A 25,070-nucleotide genomic window follows, 5' to 3' on the forward strand; every position below is an offset into this window, starting at 1 on the left:
TAGAGATCTCCCTCTAACCATCAAGTAGGCAGATGTGAGGAGCCTGTGTATTTTAATTTCTTACTGACCCATAAAATTCACACTGCTGATGTTGATTGCTCAGTTACAGAATTGAATATTCATGTCTTTGTTTACCAACTAGAATGCAGTATCCTTTCAACAAGCCTCATGTGATTTTGTGTTTGTGCCTCTCTTCCCCACTTCTCCATTCATTAAAACAAACCATAAATCAAGAAGCATGTTCTGGGTATTTCTGATGATGATTGGCCGTGAGGAACCCTCACACTGCTGTTCTGTTACCATGCGACTTTGGGCATGCAAGTGGAGTGGATTCCAAATAAGGGCCAGGATTTGGGAAGAAATGAAAATGCATCCTGTGAGGGAGGAGGAGCAAGATTTCCCCATGCCAGTCAGAGCACTCTTTGCTCAGTGCATTCAGGGGGAGCAGGAGGGAGGACCTTTTGAAGCTGTGTGACACCTATGCAGGGCTCTATGTCTCTCATTTTTGACTTTCTACCATAAAATTAAAATGATAAAAAATTAACCTTATAGAAGTGTTACAGAAATTAACTAAAATTATAATCATTCATATAATTGTACGAATAAAATACTGAAGCAGGCACAGAACAGAGACTCAGTATGTCTTTGAAAAGGTTTCTCCAGGGTGAGAGCCCTTGGCTTTTCCTTCCTCGTACAGATTCTTTTTATTCCCTTCTATGTCTAAATCAAGAGGTTTTTTGGCAAAGTTTTACATATGTATTTTCTTTATCATTGCTCCCTTCTCTTTCCCCAGTCTTTTTAACTGTATGATGTGATAATTTCATCTGTATTTCCTTTGCCATTATTTCATTATTGTTGTTTTCTCTGAGTGTTCATTAGGTTTTATAGAAATTGTTGAATAATTGTTTTGGGAGACAAAGTTATTTTCTGTTATGTGGTATGATTTCAGGGATACTCAGTTTGAGAAGATGAAGTGAAGTATCTTAAGACATGAGGCATTACTTATCCTATACAGGATTTGACTAGAAGACTCAATTAGAACAAACCTCAGTGACCATTAATAACTATTTAGCATTCTTCTCTGGGACTAGGACTTTCCAGTTAATTTCTAATTTTGTCCTCACTTTTTCATTGGCTGTTCCAAGCATCATAATTAATTTTCTTTTTAGTCATCAAATTAAATTAAGATGTGTTTTATTTTGGCAGTTCTGGGCATCAAACCCAGGGCCTTGTGCATGCTAGGTAAGTACTTCATGACTGTTCGACACCCTTGGCCCTCAAGATATGCTTTGTGACATTTTTCACAGAAAAATTAATTTTATTCCTTGAGATAGTGTGAACAGCTTGATTTATTCAACTTCATATATTCTTTCATGCTTGTATAAAGTTTGCTAATATATTTACACATACTTTTGTTTTTATTGTATTGTGTTAAAACAGCTCAATCAAGATGACAATGAACATGGTTTTCTAGATATCACCTGTGTTATTTAATAGCACATGGTGGACATTTTTTCTAGGATAGTAGAGAGAGGTCAGCTCATCACAAAGCTACACATTTCTCTCACTTGATACTTTCTGACACATTTCATGTAATATCTTGTTGAACATTATTCTTCTTGTTCAGATATCTTGAGTGTATTTTTTAATAGATTGGATCTCTGTGTGGGATTACATTTTTGTGGACGGTACTCATCCACAGTCCCACTGTTCTACGAGGGATGCATATTGTCATTCAGCCTTCATGGTCATTCATGCATCTTCATTTTTGACAATTTAGGGTATACAAAATAGTATGCTAGTAATGCTTTAATCTCTATCCGCTTGATAATTATTTAGATTTACATGTTTTTACAATCTTATAGCTCTTCTCATTTTGTATAACTTTTCCTATTGGATTTTTTCCCTTCCCCCCTTTGGAGGTCTCCTCTTATATTAAGGACAGCAGTCCCTCAGTATTATATATTTTGCATATATAGGTGCTATAATTTGACTTTCCTTATCCTGTCTTTCTTTCCACAAACGTGTCATTGCACTTTTATGTAGTCAAATATATGGGTCAGCTCATTTATCATTGTGTGTATGGTGCTTTTCTTAAGATTCTTTCTCTTATCCAAAGTTACTCAAACACTGACATACCTCTTGATACCACTACTATATTTTGAGGCTTATTTATGAAAACCGTTTAACTGATTGCATCTGTCACTGAGTCAAAATGTGGGAACATTTCTCCTTATTGTATTTTTGCATCATCCTCACTTCTCTCTCAACCCTGAGTGAAGTTAGGCACTTCTGCAGAGAATGTTGGCCCAAGTCTGTGAATGATCAGTTCCTCCTCTCTGCAGACTGGGTACTATTTCTTCTTGTATCTAGAGTCATAGTCTTCATCAACTATGTTCTCACACATTCTTCTCTTAAGACAAGGTAACAGTAACCTTTTGTCAAAATACTGTTCTACTTTTAGAATTGGACAAAAATCCTCCTTCAGCCCATGGGAAAACCTTATAAATTATACCGGTTAATAGTGCCCAGCTCAATCAGTAGCATGTTGTGCATTAAGTAGAGAGCTCTCTGTGAGAATGTCACTGTTTGTTTAATAAACGTGGGTATGTGGGAGGCTGTACACTGAGCCATGAAAAAGAACAAAGGTGGGGCTGCCTGGGTTTGTTTTTTGCTTTCAGCCTTATAAACTACAGCAAGCTACTCGGCTTCTCCACTAATCAATTATATTTTAACTGAATAGTTTTAATTGTGCTTACTTGTGTGCCAGGCATTTTCTAAGTGCTTTACATATTTAATCCTCATCACCGCTCTAAATTGTCCTCATTTTACACATGAAGAAAATCTAACTGATTGACAGCTGAGATGCTGAGGGCAGTGGTAATAGTGAGCACCTACGGGATTTGCTGTTCTTTCCTGCCTCCTCCTTCTCCTCTCTTCCCTCTCGTGGCTTTTCTTTTTCTTGGCCATTTTTTTTTACCTCCTCTTCTCTCCTTTACCCTTCACCCCCTTTCTGATTTTTCCGTCTCCTCCCTCTTTTCTCCCTTTCATTTCTTCTTACTTCCTCTTCCTGCTCGTGTTCCTCCTCTTCTACTTCTTCATTTTATTGTATCATTTTCAGCATCTGTGCGCTTGGTGCTTGGGGAATAGGAGGTCCATCAGAGACAGATATTACTTCAAAGAACACGCCAACTGATCGAAGGCAAAGGACATGTACAGAAACTGCTTAAAATGAAATGAAAAGTAACAAATTTCATGCTATTGAAGGTTAGGGGAATGATAGTGTCTTGCTTGGGGGCAAGAACGGCTTTATGCAGGGACAGCATCCTTCACCAGGATCAGAGAACTTCTGCCTTTCATAAGACCTTATCTTCTAATCTTGTGTTTGACTTGGTACCATATTTTCTAAATACATCAGCTTCTCTGATTATTGTTAAATGGAACGGATCATCTGTTCATTATAGATCTCAGCCCTTTTTGGACTTACATTTTGTAAATGACAAGTGCAGTAAGAGTTAAGAGATTGGGACACTGTTTAGTATTAATGAGTCAGTTTCCTTAGATTGACACAAAAGGGTATATATTTGTGATCTGTGTCAGTGGTAGGCAGAAAAGGGACTGGTGGCTACACAAATTCACACATCCATAGTCTGCTGCTATGTGTAGTCAGTCCCCAAAGAGTTCTAAAAATAATCTTAGGTAAACTGTCATGAAATCAGAATGTAGCTCATCCACATCTGTAAAGTGTCATCCCATTGAGCACCTCCTCACAATGCCCAGGTTCCATGGCAACAGGCACCTGGGAAAAAGTGAGATGGGCTTTTAATTGCAGTGTCAAAAAGTATATTTCAGAGAGTTTCAAAAACTAATGTATTATATGATGAAAAGTTATAATTATGGTAGTCATTTGAGCATGACTACTGGTATATTTTTGCCATAGGTATCTGTAGAAATAGGCATCATGATTCTATTTGAATACGTATGTGTAGTACATTTGAGAAAATTATTTTGAAAGTTAACCAGAGTTAGTTAGTTATTTATCTATATAATTTTGTTTTCCTATTAATATTTTATATGAAAATATAAGTGAATTAGATGACTGCTTTCTTTTATTATTCACAATATAAGATAAAGGAAGATCTAATTCTAAAATGATCTGTCCTAAGGGGACAGATGCTCAGCTGCCTGTGTGCACCAACTTTTATTTTTCAATTTTATCTATTGTCAAAATCAATATGCTATTTCGAAACTGCCAAATTGGTTCTAGATATCTGAGGAACTATGATTTGGAGAGCAACTCAAGGTCAGTCTTATTAGGAAGTTACTTGAACCAGACAGTCCAAAACCAAAAGTTCTTTAGTAGCCCTCTTGCCTGGTGAAGTAGACGAGGCCCTGTCCACAAATTCACTTGATGTCTTTGATCTTAGTTCCTTACAGAGGGTAATAGGGATATTTCAGGAATTACTTACTTCATCCTTCATCCAAAATCAATATTCTGTGGTCCCTGTAAGTATTTCCTGAGGTTAATTGGTGGTGATGTGGAAGCATTTTAAAGAAAATTCAAAACTGAGTGAATTCATTTTACAGAAAAAAAAATATAAAGAAAAATGAAGTAATAGTCGATTTTTGTTTCCAATAGGGGCAAAATATAAGATACAGAATAAATAGGTATAAAATAAAATTGAAAACTGTAGATATGATGTGCAGGAATGTTTTGGGGAAGAACTTTTATAGGAAGATGTTGAAATCAGACAATGCAATTTATAAGCCTATGTACTTCCATTTCCTTTACAATTCTGCCTTATTCTGAAATAAACTGTCTCTGCCACATAGTTGTGCTGCAATTATTTGTATAATGAATTGGTTAATGAAAAAAATTATTTGGTCTAGATCATTCAAACTAACATCTTTCTTGTAGTAGAAAGTTGCCTTACCTCTCTTCCAGGCTGTGTATTTTTTATGCAACTCATTTTAGAAAGCCTACTCTGTTATACGTACAAATATCATCATTTATTATTTTTACATAAAATCTTTACATGACCTGGTAGAATTTTTTACCACTTAACACACCTAAATGTGGAGAAGTGAAATGCCCCTGATAACTTATTGCTTCAGCAAAACCACCTTAGCCTCCTGAGGCCAAGAATGTTGTATAATAAAACAAAGGGAATATTTAAGTACTTCCTGCAAAAATATTCTTCCCTTTATGTAACATAATTAGATCAGTAGCCATTCGTCTAATTGTTGCTCTGTTATTATGGCTCTTCAAAAGGACTAAATTGTTGTCTTTTGTAACCCATTGTTCATTCAGTAGCATATTATTTAGTCTCCAGGGGTTGGATTAGCTTTTATTTTTTATTTTATCATTGATTTCTAATTTCATTCCATAATGATCTGATAGAATACAGGGTAGTTTGTTTACTTTTTTTTATATTTGCTAAGAGTTGCTTTTTGGCATAATATATGGTCTATTTTGGAGAAGGATACATGTGCTGCTGAGAAGAAAGTGTATTCATTTGTTGAAGGATGAAATGTTCTATATATGTCAGTTAAGTCTAAGTTATTGATTGTATTATTGAGTTCTGTAGTTCCTTTGGTCAGCTTGTTTTTGGAGGATTTCTCCAGTGGTTAAAGAGGTGTGTTAAAGTCACCCAGAATTATTGTGCTGTGGTTTGTTTGACTCCTGAGAAGAGTTTGTGCAATGAATGTAGATGCTCCATTGTTTGGGGCGTATATATTTATTATTCTTATGTCTTGTTGACAAATGGTTCCCTTAAGCAGTATGAAATATCCTTTATCCCTTTTGATTAACTTTGGCTTGAAGTCTACTTTCTTTGATGTGAGGGTGGAAACCCCTGCTTGCTTCTGCAGTCCATGTGAGTGGTATGATTTTTCCCAACCTTTCACTGTCAGTCTGTGGATGTCTCTTCCTATGAGATGAGTCTCTTGAATGCAGCATATTGATGAATCTTTTTTTGTGCGTGTAATCCAATCTGCCAGTCTATGTCTTTTGGTGGTGAGTTTAGGCCATTAACATTCAGGGTTATTATTGAGAGATGATTTGTATTCCCAGCCATTTTTGTTTACTTTTGGTATTTAACTTGACTTGATTTCTCCTTTGATTAGTTTTTCCTTTAGTGTAGTACCTCCCTCTGCTGATTTTCATTGTTGTTTTTCAATTCCTCTTCATGGAATATTTTGCCAAGGATATTCTGGAGTGTAGGCTTTCTACCTATAAAGTATTTTAACTTTTGTTTATCATGGAAGGTTTTTATTTTATCATCAAATCTAAAGCTTAATTTTTCTGGATATAAGATTCTTGGTTGGCATCCATTGTCTTTCAGAATCTCCTGGCTTTGAGGCTCTGGATTGAAAAATCTGCCGAGATACACATTGGTCTCCTCCATATATGATCTGATTCCTTTCTCTTGTGACCTTTAAGATTCTGTCCTTATTCTGTATGCTAGGCATTTTCATTATACTGTACCTTGGTGTAGATCTGTTGTAATTTTGTACATTTGGTGTTCTGTAAGCCTCTTGTATTTGATTTTCCAATTCATTTTTTATGTTTGGGAAATTTTCTGATCTCATTGAAGAGATTGTGCAACTATCCCACTCCTAGGTCTATACCCAAAGGACTTAAAAACAGTATACTACAGGGACACAGCCACATCAATGTTTATAGCAGCACGATTCACAATAGTTAAACTGTGGAACCAATCTACATGCCCTTCAATAGATGAATGCATAAAGAAAATGTGGTATATATACACAATGGAATAGTATTAAGCAATAAAAGAGAATAAAATCATGGCATTTTCAGGTAAATGAATGGAATTAGAGGATATAATGCTGAGTGAAGTTAGCCAATCCCAAAAAAACCCCAATGCTGAGGGTTTTCTCTGATTTAAGGATGCTGATTCATAATGTGGTTGGGGGAGGGGGACATGGAAGGATTAGATGAACTCTAAATAGGGCAAAGGGGATAGGAGGGAGCAGGGGCTAAGAAAGACAGTGGAATGAAATGGACATCATTACCCTAAGTACATCTATGAAAACATGAATGGTGTGACTCTACTTTGTGTACAGAGATATGAAAAATTGTGCTGTATATGTGTAATATGGATTGTAATGCATTCTGCTGTCATATATAACAAATTTAAAAAAAGAAAAGAAGACCCATAGAAAAAAAAGGACTAAATTGTTACCTGATGGACTAGGTCCAAAAGATCTTTCCAGAAAAGATCTATACCAAAGAGATCTTTTCAAAGAGATCTCCCACTAAGATCTCTTCTGGAAAGATATTTTGTAGCAGTTCTTTGTGGCACAGATCTTGCTCTTGCCACTGAGTGCTAGGAAACTGTGTAGCTTGAAGATCTGCCCAACACACATCACTCAGATTAGACTGGACCTAAGAGAGAGCATTTCCAATTGGATTAAGAACCATAAAAAATTGAATTCAAGGACAAGGTAAATGTATTATTTTTTAATGTTCATCTTTACGAGTTTTATTCTGAGCACATGTACAAGGTGTTCTGAGCCATATTTCTTATTCTATCTGCCCCCTTTGCCCTGGTTTTCCACCCTTGGTTCCGTGTACTGGCCGCCAGGTCAGTTGTCCTCAACTGGTAATTGCAGATACAGAAGTGAAGCATGAAGAATTTTTCTTTTTCTTCTGTTAAGTGGAAAGTGGCAGCTGTGGATATTTTTCCTTGAAAATTTTATGGGCCTGAATCCTTATTTGAGCCCTTGGGGATATTGGTAGAATTTCCCCAGGAGCCAAATAGCCCCTTGTGTCTTGGCTTTTATTACCTAGAGTTGTCTTCTGGTTCTGGGTCTTCATATCTTTCCATGTGCAATATCTAGGGAGATATCTTCCTTTAACTAGGGACCTTGTTCAGCCCTGGACAGTTCAGCCCTGTTGAGCAGTCATAATAGAAGTGTTATTCTCCTTTCAAAGTAGAGCAGTTAGGTAGAAGAATGGCTGCTCATTGAAGTTTCATGTTATATGAAGAGAAGAGTATTTTTGTAGGAAAGGAAAATGAATATTCCCTTGATTATATGATTTTCTTGGCCTCAGGAAGCTAAGGGTTTTGCAGGAGCAGTAAGTCATCACGAATATTTTCTTTCTGCACATTTAGGTGTTTTAAGTGGGAAGAAATTCTACAAATCCATGTAAACATTTTATATAAAAATAATAAGTGATAGTTTATGGTAGATGGAATAGAGCAGGCTTTTACAATGAGTTTTGGAAAAAAAATAAACATCAGGGAAGAAACTAAGCTAATCATAGTATCATTAAAACAGCTGCATTTGGGAGTCCCTCCTATGTTTAGAACCTCAGACTCTTTCAACCTATGCAGAAGACCCATTTCTAGAAATATGTCAGTTGGATATTTGGAAAACATATTTGAGCTGACTTTGGCTTGGCATAGATTGCTGAATCCTCCTGATGATTTGCTCTATTCAAACTTGTATGAGAGTAAAATAATGTAAGTTTTTGTGTGTATGCCAAAGGAAAAAGGGGTACAGGAAAAATATTTGTGCTAGGGTTTTTGAATTGGGAGCTTTTTTAAACTTATTACCTTCTTTGGTATTTATCTATTGAAGAAGATAAATATTGGCTGACAATGTGTCTGAGTTGAAGAATGGGTTGCGTCTGCAGAGTTTGCCTCAATCATATAGTATTGAAACTTAGAGTGTATGATCTGACATCCTATTCCCTGTGAAAATAGTCTTGCTTGTTTTTCATTTGGAATAACTTAGTATTCTCTCTAGTTTAGTTATTATAGTCATAATTTTAAAGTTTATTAAGTAAATGTACTGGTCTGGTTCCTTACATGCAACAAACTGTTTTCTTTCAGGTTTTTGCCTGAATTCATCAATGGAGACTTTGATTCCATCAGGCCTGAAGTCCGAGAGTTCTACAGTGTTAAGGTAAACCATGAACACGTTCATAGCCAAGATCTTTCTCATATAATTGCTTTCACTGTGTTCATTCTGATCTCGTTGGTCTGTAGACAGGGATTGAGAAATTCATTGTTTAGCTACTTTCATACTGTTTTATTATAGAAATTGTGATATATATCTAGAATCGAAATTTTTAAAATGACACATGAAAACTCAATCTTAGAGAAATTCTATCACCATCAAATAGGCATTTGATCAATCATATAAAGGCATATATTTTACATGAGCTTGTAGTTTTCATAAACTCATATAATAGAATTCTATTGTCTATAGTCCTCAAGTTATTATATATTTTTCACAAATAATCCTTTTAGTTTTATTTAACATATATAATCTATTTTTTCTTAACTGATTATCACTTGATACACATTTGTGTCTATTTTTTGCATTATAAACTACTAAAACATTTTCATATATAATTATATGTGTTCCTAGAAACTTAGAATGAAAGTTTTCCCTACAATGTTTAGTTTTCTTGATACTTGTTACTCTTTTCTGAATAAAACTATTCAATACAATTTATGAATAGCCTATGATCATCAAGGTGTTCATTTTGTCACTATTGTGAAAATCTTCCAGTGATCCTTGTCATATAAGAATATTTATGTGATATAATTGGGGATGATAGAATCTCATAGAAGTGCATTAAAGTAATTAATAATTCAAGGTTTCACAGGGTTTTGAAGGCAATGCAGTGTTTTTAAAGGAAAAATTACAGCGCTACTGATTCTTCTATCTGAAATACCATCATCAGTGTTATTCTAAACTGAGGCTGGCAAATTACACATTTTTAAAAAAGGAATAACAGACATTCAGATTATAATACTTAAATTCTTTATAAGGCTTGGGGAGACATGAGACAAATTTAAAAAGAAAACGTAAGAGTCCATTTTTAGAAAGGAAGGAGAGGGGGAAAGATGAATGTAAGTGTAAGGAGAAGTAAGAAAATAAGGAAAAGTAGAGAAAAATACCTTGATTGTAGATGGGAAAACAAAGGTTCCCTGGTAATGAAGTATAGGCTGTTGTGAGGCACAAATTCTGGGGTTGGCAGTGAATGCAGATCAGTGCCTGTTCCATCTGCCCACCAGCTGATCAGACTTTCCTTCAGCAAATGAAGACTGTTCCCAAGTCAGTGTTTGATATTCATGCTCAATTACCTTAACATTGGCATGTTCCTATTCATTCCCCACAGTCTCACTTCTCATTAACTCCATACCTCCACCTCGTTGGGATGGAAAGCCTCAGCCTTGCTTACAAGGCAGAGTTTTGCAAATGCATAGATATTAATCATATTTTCGGGAACAGAGGCAACAGCGGGGGAGGCAGAGATAAGCATAGTCAAAAACAGGTTGAAGATCTGGCCAGATGTGACTTATCTCCCTGGCTCTTAACGCCACTGGCTTGTCAAAATTGGTGGCACCAATCTGATTATTTGTGTTCAGAATGTGGGCACAAGGGAGGCCGGTCTTTTATATCAGGATGCAGTGAAGTGGGGATAGGGTGAAACCAAACTTCTAGGTTAATACCTCATCATAAACTTGTATTCCTTTGCTTGTTTTTAGCACTAAAAATAAATTCACAGTTGTTGAAGGTTAGTTTGTAATGTAAGGTTTAGCCGAGTCTTCTGATTTCTAAACTGCACTGTTCAGGGTAGGTATAGTGCAGTTCAGTTTGCTCATGTGAACTGACTGTTTTTGAACTTTCAGGGCATGTTCCTAGAGGGCACAGATGATGTCTTTTATATAGTTAAATGTGTCCTACAGAGCTCATGGTGAGTGTTTGGCTGTAGCTTTAATAATGATGATCATTACAAGTTAATGCAACATTACACATAATTCTTACAAGCCATTATCTCCAACTTCAACAGTCTTTAAGCTTCTCTTTCAAAAAATAAGGTTGTCTCCCACTTTCAGATCTGCCCTGCTCCCAACCGGGTCTGGGTCTCTAGTGAAGAGAGTGAAATGAAAGAAGAAATTTAGAAAACTAAGTTGGCTAAAGTCATAAGGTGGACTGTGGAGTCGGCATGTATTTATGTGTGGTGATGGCTTTGGGACTGTCTTGCAGTTCTTAATTGACCCTCTACAGCCTCCTTCCAGGTAGCTGTAAAGTCTCAGGCCCTCTTTCTCTTTTGTCTCTTTGTCTTATTTGTTCTCTGTTGGTTCACTATTACGAGAGGAATGTCTCTTAGAGCTGTACACTTTGTTATTTTATGTTCATTTTTCTAGGTCATTCGATGTTTCTTTAATTCAAGACTCAATTATCTATTTCAGTCTTAATAATTATTCCACCCATGATGTTTCCATACATTTTATCTTACTGGAAATGGGAAGAGAAACTGTCCTATGTCATCTAACTAACTCCTGATACTCTCTCTGCTGGATAGTTGGCAAGGCCTTCACTAGGAAGGGAATTTTTGAGTATGCTTCTTTAATATTTAAGAGATTGAGGAACTCATTGCAATATTTAGATAACTCCTTAAAAAGTTGTGGAATAACATTTTTTTTCCATAAATGAGGATAATTAGGACTGGAGATAAATATGTTTAAATGTAATAATAAAAATATAATTTAAAATATGATAAAAAATTAAACAAATTATTAGCCTTATTTCCTAATGAGGATGTTAAGGCCCCAGGAGCTGAAGGCTCCTGAGTGAAATGGTAGAGCTGACAGCTGTAGGATCCGTGTCCATGCTGTTTGTGAAAAGACTGTTGTTGGAATTTGGATTTCTCAACAGGTAGCACCTTTGGCTTTGGGGGGGAGCAGTTGTGCTTGCATAATTGTTAGCTTCTCTGGGAATGAATGCCCCTGTCACCAACAATGTGATAGGAGTCTATGTGGTGACCAAACACTCTGCCTTCACATTTCCATTTTGCCTTGTACCACCCTCAATTCTGGGGCAGTAAGGTTAAGGTGCTAGTTGGGCCAGACCCCAGATGACCAAAAATCGAATATTGGTAAATTACCTAAAGGCAGGATCACAGGATGATATTTAAGCCGTATCACAGGATGTAGATTGAGCTGTCATATATCATTGGAGAATTGAGATGATCTGGTAGTAGGCCGTTAGCGTGGTGACAGTAACACCCTTTAGATATGAGAATGCCTTCCTTTATACCACACGGGGGTATTTTGGCTTTCCATTAGAGTTCTTGGATCAACACAGGCTGTGTTCTGGACAGAGTGGCGAGATGACTCTCATCCTGAGAGCAATAAGACTCTAGGCTCAGCCTCTGATTTTAATCTTCTCTGTTCATTCTTCCAACCTGGAAGAACACTGTATGGTGTCAAAACAGTGGCCAAGAGTATTGGACCATGGTGCCCAAAGAACGGCAGCTACAGAGATGACCAGAGACGACCAACTCAGGTGTAACGGGGAGTGGGGCTAGCAGGACTCAGTTGAGGCTCAGCTCCTTCTTTTCCAGTACAGACATCACAAGGTTGGTCCAGGCTACCAGGTGATTCCAGCACTGTATAAATTAGAAGAGCTGAGACAGAAATCCAGGCTGGTGATTGTTACCCGTTTTTATTTCTCTGAATTGGAAAATAGAAAAGTTTTAAAGCAAATGACATGAATGTGTTTTATTAAGCCAGTGTTTCCTGATGATGGTTCCTCATTGTCATCTAATACTGGCAAGGCCATACCTAAGTTTTTGAAGCCTTTTCTCAATGGGCAAGGATAGATTATCTAAAATTTTAACCCAGTGCTCCCTTTTATAAATATAAAATGCTGTAAAGGTGCCATCTGAAAGCTGAAAATGGTTCATCAGTTTACATTTTCCATACTGACTGTTGCCTGTGTAAATGTGTTGCAGTTACATTTTAGGAAACTGGAGATTTGGGTTTAAATACAATTTTCTCAGTCAAAATAATCATAAATTGGCTTCCAATTGACATTTAGATAGAATGACTTTTTTCATAAATGGATTACTGATGAAATTTGTATTTTAATTACAATTAAAAGATGAGGATACTGATTCTCGAGTGATGAGGGTAGGAGGGTGGAAAATGGAGTTGGGGGGACGGGTAATTATGACTGTCAAATAACTAAGACTTAATCCTGGCTATCAATTTGTACATTTTAATTTTTTCTTAAGTAATAGATTGTTTTCTTCAACTACAAATTATTTTTTGAGTTGTTAGTTTACATACATACAAGCCTTATTTCCACATGTTTTCTGCCCCTGATTTTCTCATCTTCATGTAGTAATGATCAAACCGTGGCATGTAAGTGTTCTGGAAATACAAAAGCACTATTTTAAGTTGGTAGTATTTTGTTTGACTTTCTAAAATTATTTGCTTATGAGCTTTTTAATATCTCTTGTTTCTCATGTTTTTAAAAATTTTTAATCAGTTCATCTTCATAATGAATTTATGAATATAATTGCAATTCATAATCAGAATCACTTGGAATATCCTTTTGAATTTGACAAAGCCTTGGGTTTGATTCTATTTAAATTTTCACAGAATGTCTGCAGTTGAAAACATCTGCGTTGATCTACCTCAACTCACAAATTCTATTATTTTCTATTTTTTGTGCTCTTTTCCAGTTCTTCCTAGCTACATGCCAATAACTTTTAGATATGGCAAAATAGTTAATTTAGAGAGAATGACAAACTGTGTTATTAGCAATTATAAAAATTTAACATTTTGATTATTATGCAAATCAGAAAAAGCTACAAAATATTTAAAGTTCAACTCCATATATTTGTATATCTCTTTTCAAAACAAAATAAAACCAAAAAAGAGAGACAAAAAATTCAGAGCCTCATAAATCTTTAGGCTTAAGCATGAAGACTAATTAACATGAGCTGAGATATAAAGCTGTTGTTCAGGGAATTATGGACAGGCAGTTTCCATTGACAGCTGAGTGACAGATTCTTCACTTTATATTCTTAAAACTGGCTGTCTAACCTTTATTAGCATCTCACCAAGGGAAGGATGAGACTTCCAGGGGAACATTATGTGAAACCATCTCTTGAATATACCCTAATTCTTACGCTTGCCTCAATCACAGCCCTTTCACGTTGACTTGATTGCCATCTATATTTTTCGAAGACTGTTTTGTTTGAATTTATTTAGCGTACTTTGAAAGGGAGAGCCTCTGCCCTGTACACCTAAGAGCTCTCATGTGAGGCACAGGTGAGCTCCAGGAAGCCCACTTCCCTCTGCTGTGCCTCTGGTGATAGATGCTCTCCTCCAGGGCCTCTGAGGCTGTCTCCCTCATGTACCCAGGCCTCGCCGGGCCTCCTCATTAGTATTTCCTCTCACAGATCCCCACCCAGAGGTGTAGGATAGTCCTTCCTTGGTTTACAGAGCTTGATGTAAACAATTCTATCACGATATTCTTCCTTACCCCTGTTGACACATGATCATTGGGAACCCAGAGTCTATAACCATTCACTCTGGTATCCTTAATCATTAGAAGGTTCTTATTGCAGATCACATGAAGCAAGATTTAATACTTCTTTTGTAACTGGAGCAGCAGAACACTCGCTCTGCATGATACTCATATAAAGAAGATTTCTGTGATTAAATGAGTTTGTGAAACTTGACATTCCACATGCCCTTTTGGAAACCCACTGTGCACAATATCCGCTTAAGTCAGTGTGCCCAAAATAGAATTTTACCTTAGAATGTCTCAAATGCATTTTACCCCAGCCCATCTACCTGTTACCCACCGATATCTACGCTGGGATATTAGTTTCCAACTAGGCTCAAATGTCTTGATTCTTTATAAGCTTCTTGGCTGTTTCAGAAGCTTTTTAAAGAAAACTACACAGACTTTGCCTACTTTTTAAAAGGCTATAAAAGAAAATCATCAGTACATTCTTGAACATAGTAAAAGGGATTTGGAGGGTGGTGAAATGTACCATGTGGTATTACAGTGATGGATTCACGGATGCATGGAAACCCAGGGAACATGAGCTCTGAGCTGGGCCCTACTGTGAACCATGGGCTCTGGGTGATAAGGATGTGTCACTGGAGTTTCAAGAGTTGAAACGTGTGCACCACTGTGTCAGGGGATGTTGGTAATGGGGAGGCTCTGCCTGTGTCCAGCAGGGGATATAAAGGATAGCTCTCAATTATGCTCTGAATATAAAAATAGTCTTAAAAACAGATTAAATTGTTCAAGACAATAGATTGAATCCTGTCCACCTAAAAGAAAGTAATGATGACAAATTTTAAGTGTTTACAACATTTTAAGTGTTTACAGTTTTATGTGTACGTGTACTTGAAATTCATGTCATCCTTGTTACACATTTGGTAGAATATTATTATCTACATCTTACAGATAAATGGAGACACAAAGAGCCTAAGTAACTTGTCCAAGGCTGTAGGGTTAGGAATGGTTGAGGTGGGATTCTGACAGGCAGGCTGCCCAACAGTACCTTCCAGGGCTGTCTTCAGTGCTCTGACTCCTACTCTCCTCACATCCTGGCCTTTCTGGGAAGACTTGGCAGAGGGCCCAAGTGGGGGCTGTTTCTCTCCTTGTCATTCATAGCGGTTGCAAAGGCATCTAGATCAAAGGTACCCAGACCAATGACAAGTGTCTGGATCTGAGTACATACAGGAACATTATAAAATAAAATAAATCAAGCTGATTCATGCATCCTCACTGGAAAAGAATTATTTCTCTACCTCTTTTTCTTAGGGGTCTCCAAGACCATCCCAGATTCAGTGATTCATGGAAACGACTCAGAGAATTCAACCTATAGTCATATCATTGGTTAATTCTATTGTCGTATAGTTGGCTATGATTTATTATATCTAAAGGATACAAAGCAAAATCAGGAAGGGGAAAAGGTACATGCGTCATCGTCTGCAGAAAACCAGTCACCAACTCCAAGGGCCCTCCCCCATTGGACTTACGTAGGATGTGTTTGATTGGATTGGGACAATAAGTAGGAGTATATTTCCAGGCAGCTCATTTGAGATTCAGTCCCCAGGGGCCAGTCACATTCTGCATAGCATGCACCAAAAATCTAGACTTCCAAAAGGAAAGAAAGCAGATGCTCTGCAAAAATAGCAATATTGATATAAAGTCTAGACACAAAGAGCCCTGATACCATTTAGAGAAATCGGCCATCTATATGGGGAACTCTCTGCCATTCGGGTTCCCAAGTATCAAGGAGGCCTTTTACAAACAGCAATTGCAAGCCTGCCATGGTCACTTTTTTCCTTTTTCCCTTGCCACTCAGAGTTTGGCTCTGTGTTTAGGAAAGACGCCATCATTGAAAACCCTATGCTGTTCTCAAAAGATGCTTGGCTTTTGTTAACAGAAAGGTTACTTATTTGTTTGAAATGCTGTAACTCACATCCATGTCATGTTGAAAGGAAAGTCACCTTGCCACACACAGGGCCATGAAGGTTACAATGGATTAGAACATCTTTTATGTTTGGGATGCAAACAGGGTTAAATTGTGTTTCTTCTTTTCTTTTACATACCATCTAGAAAACCACAAAGAGAATGCTGCATTGTGCTAGGCGATCTGTAATTTTGAGTTTTTAATGGTTAATCATGTGACATTCTTATTGAAGAAATCGTTATTCATAGGTTGCCATTTGATAATTTAAAAAGGAAAAAAAACCTTTTAATTTCAAAAGTTGAAATGTTTGTAGAAATCTGGTAATTAAAATTAAATGCACACTCACACACTCACTGTGCTTTATACAATAAAATAGAAAGCAGGACTTGGTTATTTTGTGATTACATCTCTGCAGGGAAAGAGACAATTTTCATACCTGTGTCAAGGCACCTAAATCATTTAGATTTCAATTGGCTTTATCTAACTATTCCCCATTCTTAGCAAATTTGAGAACAAGTTTGGGCTAATTTTAGATCTATATCTTTGATTATCCAGAATATATGTCATTTCACTCCATGCCTGCTGTGCCCTTAATCTGGCAGGGAGGTCCTAATTACAGAGTTTCAGGCAATTGAGTTTAATGAATGATGATGGAACCTCATTATTAAATTAAAAATTAAATATATTCTTTTTTTCCAAGGGTCTTAAAAGTATCACCCCAAATACTTCTAAGTGTATATCTTATCTTGCTTAAGTACCAAAGAAAGGCGAATTCAGTAATGAATAGGAAAAGTAAGGTGTGTAGGAGCTGACACTTTCCAACTCAGTGAAACTTACCATTACTTATTTGTTAAAAAAATTTCCACACCAACATTTTAATATGAAGAGATTAGAAATTATATTTCATATTTTCAGAGCTAACATTAAAGATGAAGATTATGTTTGATATATACTTATCTCCTATTCTTATGGATAGACAAGTATTTTGCCCTCAAAGCATGTCTCTTTCTTGCATATTGTCCTTTAACCATTTTATCCTTATTGGGACAGACTACTTCTAGACCCATCCCTGCTTCCTACTTCAAATTTTTTTTTTTTACTTTCTCTTTTCTTCGTTGATAGAACTTATCTTTTCCTTAATGAAACTTACTGCCACTAAGAAGCAGGTAAATCAACTAAATTCACAGGAAGAAATTCATGATGAACTGTCTTTCTTATCTGTGTTTACTTACATTTTAAAAGAAGAAACTCTTTATTCTTACATACTTCTTTTTTTTTTTCATTCTAATTTGTTATATATGACAGCAGAATGCATTTCAATTCATAGTACACATGTAGAGCACAATTTTTCATGTCTCTGTACACAAAGTAGAGTGACACCATTCATGTCTTCATACAGGTACGTAGGGTAATGATATCCATCTCATTCCACCATCTTTCCTACCCCCTGTCCCTTCCCTTGTCCTCCCTCCCCTTTGTCCTTTTTCTCCCATGCTCCCCACCACCCCATCCCCATTATGGATCAGCATCCTCAGAGAAAACTTTTGGCATTTGTTTCTTGGGGATTGGCTAACTTCACTTAGTGTAATATTCTCCAACTCCATCCATTACCTGCGAATGCCATAGTTTTATTCTATTTTAACGCCGAGTAATATTCCATTGTGTTTGTATACCATGGTTTCTTTACCCATTCATCTACTGAAGGGCATCTAGGCTCTTTCTACAATTTACCTATTGTGAAATGTGCTGCTGTAAACATTGATGTGGCTGTGTCACTATAATATGCTGTCCTTTGGGAATAAACCAAGAAGTGGGATAGCTGGATCAAATGGTGGTCCCCTTCCAAGTTTTCCAGGGAATCTCCATACTGCTTTTCATATCGGCTGCACCAATTTGCAGTCCCACCAGCAATGTATGAGTGTGCCTTTTCCCCCACATTCTCACCAACACTTATTGTTGTTTGTATTCTTAAAAACTGCCATTCTGACTAGAGTGAGATGAAATCTTAGTTTTGATTTGCATTTCTCTAATTGCTAGAGATATTCAACATTTTCTCATTTATTTGTTGATTGATTATATATCATCTTCTGAGAAGTATCTTAGTTCCCTGGCCCATTTATTGTTAGGTTACGTGTGTGTGTGTGTGTGAAGATTTTTGAATTTTATATATCTTAGAGATTAGTGCTGTATCTGGTGTGCAACTGGTAAACATTTGCTGCCATTCTGTAGGCTCTCTGTTTACCTCACTGATTCTTTTGCTGAGAAGAAGATTTTTAGTTTGAATCCATCCCATTTGTTGATTCTTGATTTTATTTCTTGCACTATAGGAGTCTAAGTTTTGCAACATTCCTAACGAGCACACTGGCAACGCATATCATGGATTTTTAAAATATTCTTATTTTCCCAATAATTTTATTTCTAGAACTCATGTGTAAGTAAATAACAGAAATAAACACTTTTGCACAGAGATGTCAGTTGTGATAGTATACTAATAACAGATATTAATCAAAATAGTTGGTTTAATAGCAAAAGAAGAAATATCAGAAGCCAAGAAATGGAAGCAACTAAAATGTCCCCTGACTGATGACTAGAGAAAGAAAATGTGTTGTTACACAGTTAAATACTGTTTAGCCACAAAAAAAATGACATTCTGTCTTTTGTGACATGAATGAAACTAGAGATATTTATATTAAGTGAAATAAGCAAGAATAGAAATACAAATACTGCATGATGTCACTCATATATCTAAACAAGTTGGATGGTTATCAGAGGCTGGGGGAAATTACAGGTAGGCTAGGGATGGGGAAACGTTGGTCGATGAATACCAAGTTATAATTAGATAGAGCAACATGTTTCATGTGCTATTACTATACAGTAGGATGGTAGAGATAACAATAATATAATGTGTATTTCAAAAACCTAGAAGAAAGAATTTTGAAAGTTTTGGCCATGAAGAAAAGATAAATGAGGAGATAGATATGTTTAACTTTATTTAAACTTTATACAATGTATACATGTGTTCAAACATCAGGTTACATCATTAATAAGAACAATCTATTTTTGTGTCACTTAAAATAAATATTAAAATATATATAATGATTGAGTAGAAAAGCAGAAAAAGGGAGAGGTGGGAAAGCCAAGTGTTTCCCTCCCACTTTCAGATGCCCTGAGAGCCTGGAGGGTTTCTAAGCCCTGAGTTGCCATGGAAACCACATGGATTTATAAGGGTTACATCTGCCTAACAGCTGGAGGAGGTTTCCGGTGTTTAAAACCTGTGAAAGCTAATGACGTAAAGATTATGGAAAGTTAAAAGGCACTTTCCTGCTTATCCTTGCTAAAATATTCAACGTTTAAGTAAGCAAAGTTGAGTATAAAGAACAGTGGGTTTCAGAGCACTCAGTGACCTTGGACAGCTTATTCATTTCACAGAGCTTCTGTCTGCATGACTTAAAAGTGGTAATTACCCCTACTTTATAACGTTATTGTGGGATTCAAGAATGTAATCCATATAGTGACTGATATCTTCTGTCTCAAAGTATACTCAAATGTTAATTATTGTTGATATTAATTTAGTAAGGAAGACAGTTAATAGTCAATAGATCACAGTTTTAAGATTAGAAACTTTCAAGATTATCTGACTTTTCAGGGAATTAGGCTGTACTTTGTTGTAAAATCTTTGTATATTGAGAAGAATCTTCCATACACTTTGAATTTAATTATACTAGATAAGAGCCTATATGCAAGTCACTGGAAATAAATTTTCAAAGTGCATGTGTATGGAACCTAGAAGGACATAGCATTTCTGAATTCTTAACTTCATAAGCTCAGCCCATAAAGTCACAGCAGATATCTCGCAGCTCCATAAAGTGTTTTCAGGATAATTTGTACAAGGATTTTCCATTCTGGGTGGATGGATGGGCACTAAATGACTTGACCTAACATGAATAAACTAAAAGCGAACTTGGGAAAGTTTTCACTAGCCTTAACCTCTCACCTCTTGTTTTATGAGTCTAAGTCTCTTGTTTAGTGTAGAGCATGAAATAACAATTAATATATTATTACAAAATTTTCAAGGCATCTGCTTTGTTTCTCATTGGAGTTTTAGAGGAGTCAGCAAAGTACAACGTGATAGGTTTTATGTATGCAAAATGTAAAATCTCATTAACCTACATTAGTGAAATTATTGGCAAACTGTAAATTAAGTAATCGAGAATGACAGTCTAATGGCTTTTGCATTGGTCTTTTGAAATTAGGTTGATTATTGACCCTCATTGCCTTGTAATAATTCATTTTAGTTGTCAGTAAATTAAAAAATATTTTTGTAAACATCAACACAAAGTTATTTGGAGAATATTAGCAATATTCTGCACACTCTACTAAACTTTGATGTGAGGTAGACTACCTGTAACATCAAATATTTCTTGAGATCCTTCTAGGCCTCTGAGATGGTAATATGCTGTGTGTCAACAGCATATTTACCTTGCCTATTTGTGCCACTGCCAAGGAACAATGAGGTTGAGGAGGATTTTTAAAAGGTCTGTACCCCTTTCATCATATTAAATTTCTTGCAAATATATAGGGATTTAGTTATATTGTAGCAATAACCAACTATAGGTCTAATACAGGTTTCTGTTAATAAGCCGATACCCACAGGCCAAATCCAGCCTGCTGTCTGCTTTTGTACAGTTGGTCATCTATGAATGCTTTGACCTTTTTAAATGTTTGGAGAAAAATCAAAAGAAGAACAATATTTTATAGCACATGGAAATTATATGATATTCAAATTCAGTTTTATTTGAACATAGCCATTCCCATTTACATATTTATTGTCTGTGGACTCTTGACCGCTACAAAGGCAGAGTCAAGTAGTTGAGAGAGAGACTGTGGTCTGCAGAGTCCAGAAGAATTATGATCTAGCCCTTTACAGGGAAAGTTTGTTGATCCCTGGCCGAGAGGGATGATTTATCTCATGTGCTCTGCCTTTATAAGTGACTCTATTTGCTGCTGAATCCTTTACTACTATGCTGCACAGTGTGTAGGTCCCTTGTACTGGGGACACAGTAGTGAAACAGAATGTAAGGGTAACTTCACGGAGCTTGCCACTTAAAGCCAAGAGATTGATTAGTATTTGATAGTCATGAGAAGATTTAATTAATATATCAGAAGACTGGCAATTCTTATACAATATTTAACTACTCATATGATAGACTTTTATTTTTTAATATTCTATATCTTTTTTCCAAACAAATAAATCTATTTATTTAAAATAAATAAATTTATTTATTTAAAATTTATTATTCTATGGTAGAATGCATTTTGACGTAAAGTACACATTTTTATTATCATTTGGATGTGAAGTACCTCCTCAAAGCTCATATGTGAGTAAATGACAGAAAGTTTAGAGAAGAAACAATCTCCCCCTCCAAGAGCTTTAATCCAATCAGTTATTCAGTCCTTTGATGGGATTAACTGTGGGGCACTGAAGGCATATGCAGTGTGGCTGGATGAAGTGGGTCACTGGGGGCCTACCTTTGGGGTATGTATTGTTTCTGGCAAGTGAAGTCTGTCTCTGCTTCCTGATCATCATGTGAGCCTCTTCCCTCCATACACTCTTCCACCATGATGCTTAGCCGTACCTCCAGCCCTGAGGAAAGGAGCCAGCTCTCTATGGATGGAAATCTCTGGAACTCTGAACCCCCAAATAAACTTTTCCTCCTTTACAGTTGTTCTTGTCAGGACTTGTAGTCAGAGCAACAAAAAAAGCTGACTAAAAGGACTTTATAATATTCCTAACATATAAATTGATTTATATATTGATAAAATTATGTGGTTAATCAAAGTATTTACCATAACCTTAGTGTTTGAAACATTTTTCTTTTTAAAAAGTTGTGTAAGTATAGCACGCTAAACATAAACCTATCCTTTTTTTAGGTGGGTTGTGATTTTACCGTGATTAAGAATCCATGTATTATAAGCAGAAATAGTTGGTAGAGCTGTAGATGGTGGCCATGGAGAAACTGATCTGAACATTTACCATTCCATAGCATATTCTGAAAATTACTTATTGTGAAATATTTTGCTAAGCCTGTTTCCTTGTCATTTGTCTTTCTCTTAAGATTTAAATTAAAACTCATTCAAGATAGTGTTAATTATTTATATACTACTTTATAATCTTATATATGTTAACCTCAATGTACATTTATTTTAATAATTAAAAAACTTTTAATTGTCTTTCTAGTTAAACATGAGAATAGAACCCATTTTGATATAATCATACAAGTGTGGAATATATCTTATTATAATTAGGACCCCATTCTTGTGTATATACAAGATGGTGAGATTTGCTGTGATGTATTTATCTATCTATATAGGATAGTTGTGTCAGATTCATTCCACTGTCTTCCTTTTCCAATCGCCCATCCCTACTAAACTTCCTGCTCATTCTTCCACCTTATTGCTGGTTAGCTTCTACATATCAGACTTTTATCCACATATTCCACACGTGATATTCCATATATAAGGCCTTTGGTTTTTTTTTAAGGGATTGTCTTATTTCACTTAGTATGATGGTTTCCAGATCCATCCATTAACCAGTGAATGTCATAAGGTCATTCTTCCTATGGTTGAGTAATACTCCATTGTGTATATATACCACATTTTCTTTATCCATTCATCTGTTGAAGGGCACCTAGGTTGCCTTCAAAGCTTAGCTACTGTGAATTGTGCTGCTGTAATATTGATGTGGCTGCATCACTGTAGTATGCTGATTCTAAATCCTCTGGATATCTATGGAAGAGTGGGATAGCTGGGTCAACTGGTGGTTCCATTTCTAGTTTTTTAGGAATCTACATACTGCTTTCCAGAGTGTTTGTACCAATTTGCAGCCAACAAGTATGAGTGTACCCTTTCCTCACAACCTCACCAATAATGGTTGTTACTTGTATTCTTGATAACTGCCTTGCTCTTTGGAGTGAGATGAAATCTCAGGGTAATTTTAATTTGCGTTTCTGTAATTGTTAGAGATGTTGAATTTTTTTCATATATTTGTTGACCATTCATATTTCTTTTTTTTGAATAAGTGTCTCTGTCTCTTCATTTCCTATGCCCATTTATTGGTTTGATCTTTACTTTGTGTGTGTGTGTGTGTGTGTGTGTGTGTGTGTGATGTTTTTTGCATTCTTTGTATATCCTGGAAATAAACATTTTATCTGAAGTGCTAGTGTCAGAGATGTTCTCCTATTCTGGAGAAACTTTTAAATTTGATGCCATTTCATCTATTGATTTTTTTATGTATGTGTGTATTGCTAGGGATCAAACCCAGGGCCTTGTGCATGCGAGGCAACACTCTACCAACTGAGCTATATTGCTAGCCCCCATCTGTTGATTTTTTAATTTTACTTCTTGTGCTTTAGGATCCTTGTGAAGGAAGTCAGTTCCTGTGCTGATATGCTGGGTGTAGGGTCTATATTAACTTCTACTATGTGCAGGGTTTCTGGTCTAGTTCCTAGGTCTTTGATATACTTTGAGTTGAATTTTGTGTAGTGTGATATAGGGGCTAAATTTTATTCTACTACACATGGATTATCCAGTTTTCCCAGCACCATTTGTTGAAGAGGTTATCTTTTCTCCAATGCATGTTTTTGGCACATTTGTCTAGTATGAGGTAACTGTATTTACATGGGTTTGTCTCTGTATCTTCTATTTTGTTCCATTGGTCATTATGCCTGTTTTGGTGCCAGTGCTTTGCCATTTTTGTTACTGTAGCTCTGTAGTATATTTTAAGTTCTGTTATTGTGACGCTTCCTGCTTTTCTTTTCTTGCTGAGGATTGCTTTGGCTATCCTGGGACTCTTATTTTTTCAATGAATTTCATGACTGCTTTTTTATGTTTCTACGAACAATGTCATTGGACTTTTGATGGGAATTGCATTCAATCTGTATAGCACTTTTTGTAGTATGGCCCTTTTTACAAAATTAATTCTTCATATCCAAGAACATGGGAGGTCTTTCCATCTTCTAAGGTCTTCCTCAATTTTTTTTTCTAGTGTTCTGTAGTTTTCTTTGTAGAGGTCTTTCGCCTCTTTTTTTAGGTTGATTCACATGTATTTTATTTTATTTTTTGAGGCAATTGTGAATGGGATAGTTCTCCTAATTTATCTCTTAGCTGATTCATCATTGGTGTACAGGAATGCAGTTGATTTATGTGTGTTCATTTTGTATCCTGCTACTTTGCAGAATTCATCCATGAGTTCTAAAAGTTTTGTGTTGAAGTTTTTTTGGTCTTCTAAATATCAGATCATGTCATAAGCAAAAAGAGATAGATTGAGGTCTTCTTTTCCTATTTGTATCCCTATAATTTGTTTATCCCTTCCTCCCTTCCTTTCTTTTGCTTAATTGTTCTAGCTAGAGTTTCAAGGACTATGTTGAATAAGTGGTAAAAGTGGGCATCCCTATCTTGTTCTTGTTTTTCAAGAGAATGCTTTCATCTTTTCTCCTTTTTGAATGGTGTTGGCCTTGGGTTTAACATATATAGGTTTTCTATGTTGAGGCATGCTCCGTCTATCTCTAGTTTTTCTGGTGTTTTAAACATGAATGGATGCTCTATTTTGTCAAATGCTTTTTCTGCATCAGTTCGGATAATCATGTGATTCTTATCTTTAAGTCTTTTGATGCCATGAATTACATTTATTGATTTCCATGCATTCCTTGTATGAACCCCACGTGTTTATCATTGCACTATTTCTTAACATACTTTTGTTTGCAATTTGCCAGAATTTTATTAGAATTCTTGC

General features: G+C 36.0%; 1 protein-coding gene across 1 annotated transcript in view; it reads left to right on the forward strand.

The window, feature by feature from the left end:
• Tpk1 (thiamin pyrophosphokinase 1) overlaps nucleotides 1-25,070 on the forward strand; it is a 332,659-nt gene that overhangs the window by 145,369 nt on the left and 162,220 nt on the right. The window contains exon 5 of the mRNA XM_077796672.1: nucleotides 8,865-8,937. Within this exon, the coding sequence (XP_077652798.1) occupies nucleotides 8,865-8,937 (73 nt within the window). The remainder of the gene's footprint in view (nucleotides 1-8,864; nucleotides 8,938-25,070) is intronic.

Source organism: Urocitellus parryii, chromosome 3, assembly GCF_045843805.1.
Source record: "Urocitellus parryii isolate mUroPar1 chromosome 3, mUroPar1.hap1, whole genome shotgun sequence".
Taxonomy (NCBI): Eukaryota; Metazoa; Chordata; class Mammalia; order Rodentia; family Sciuridae; genus Urocitellus; species Urocitellus parryii.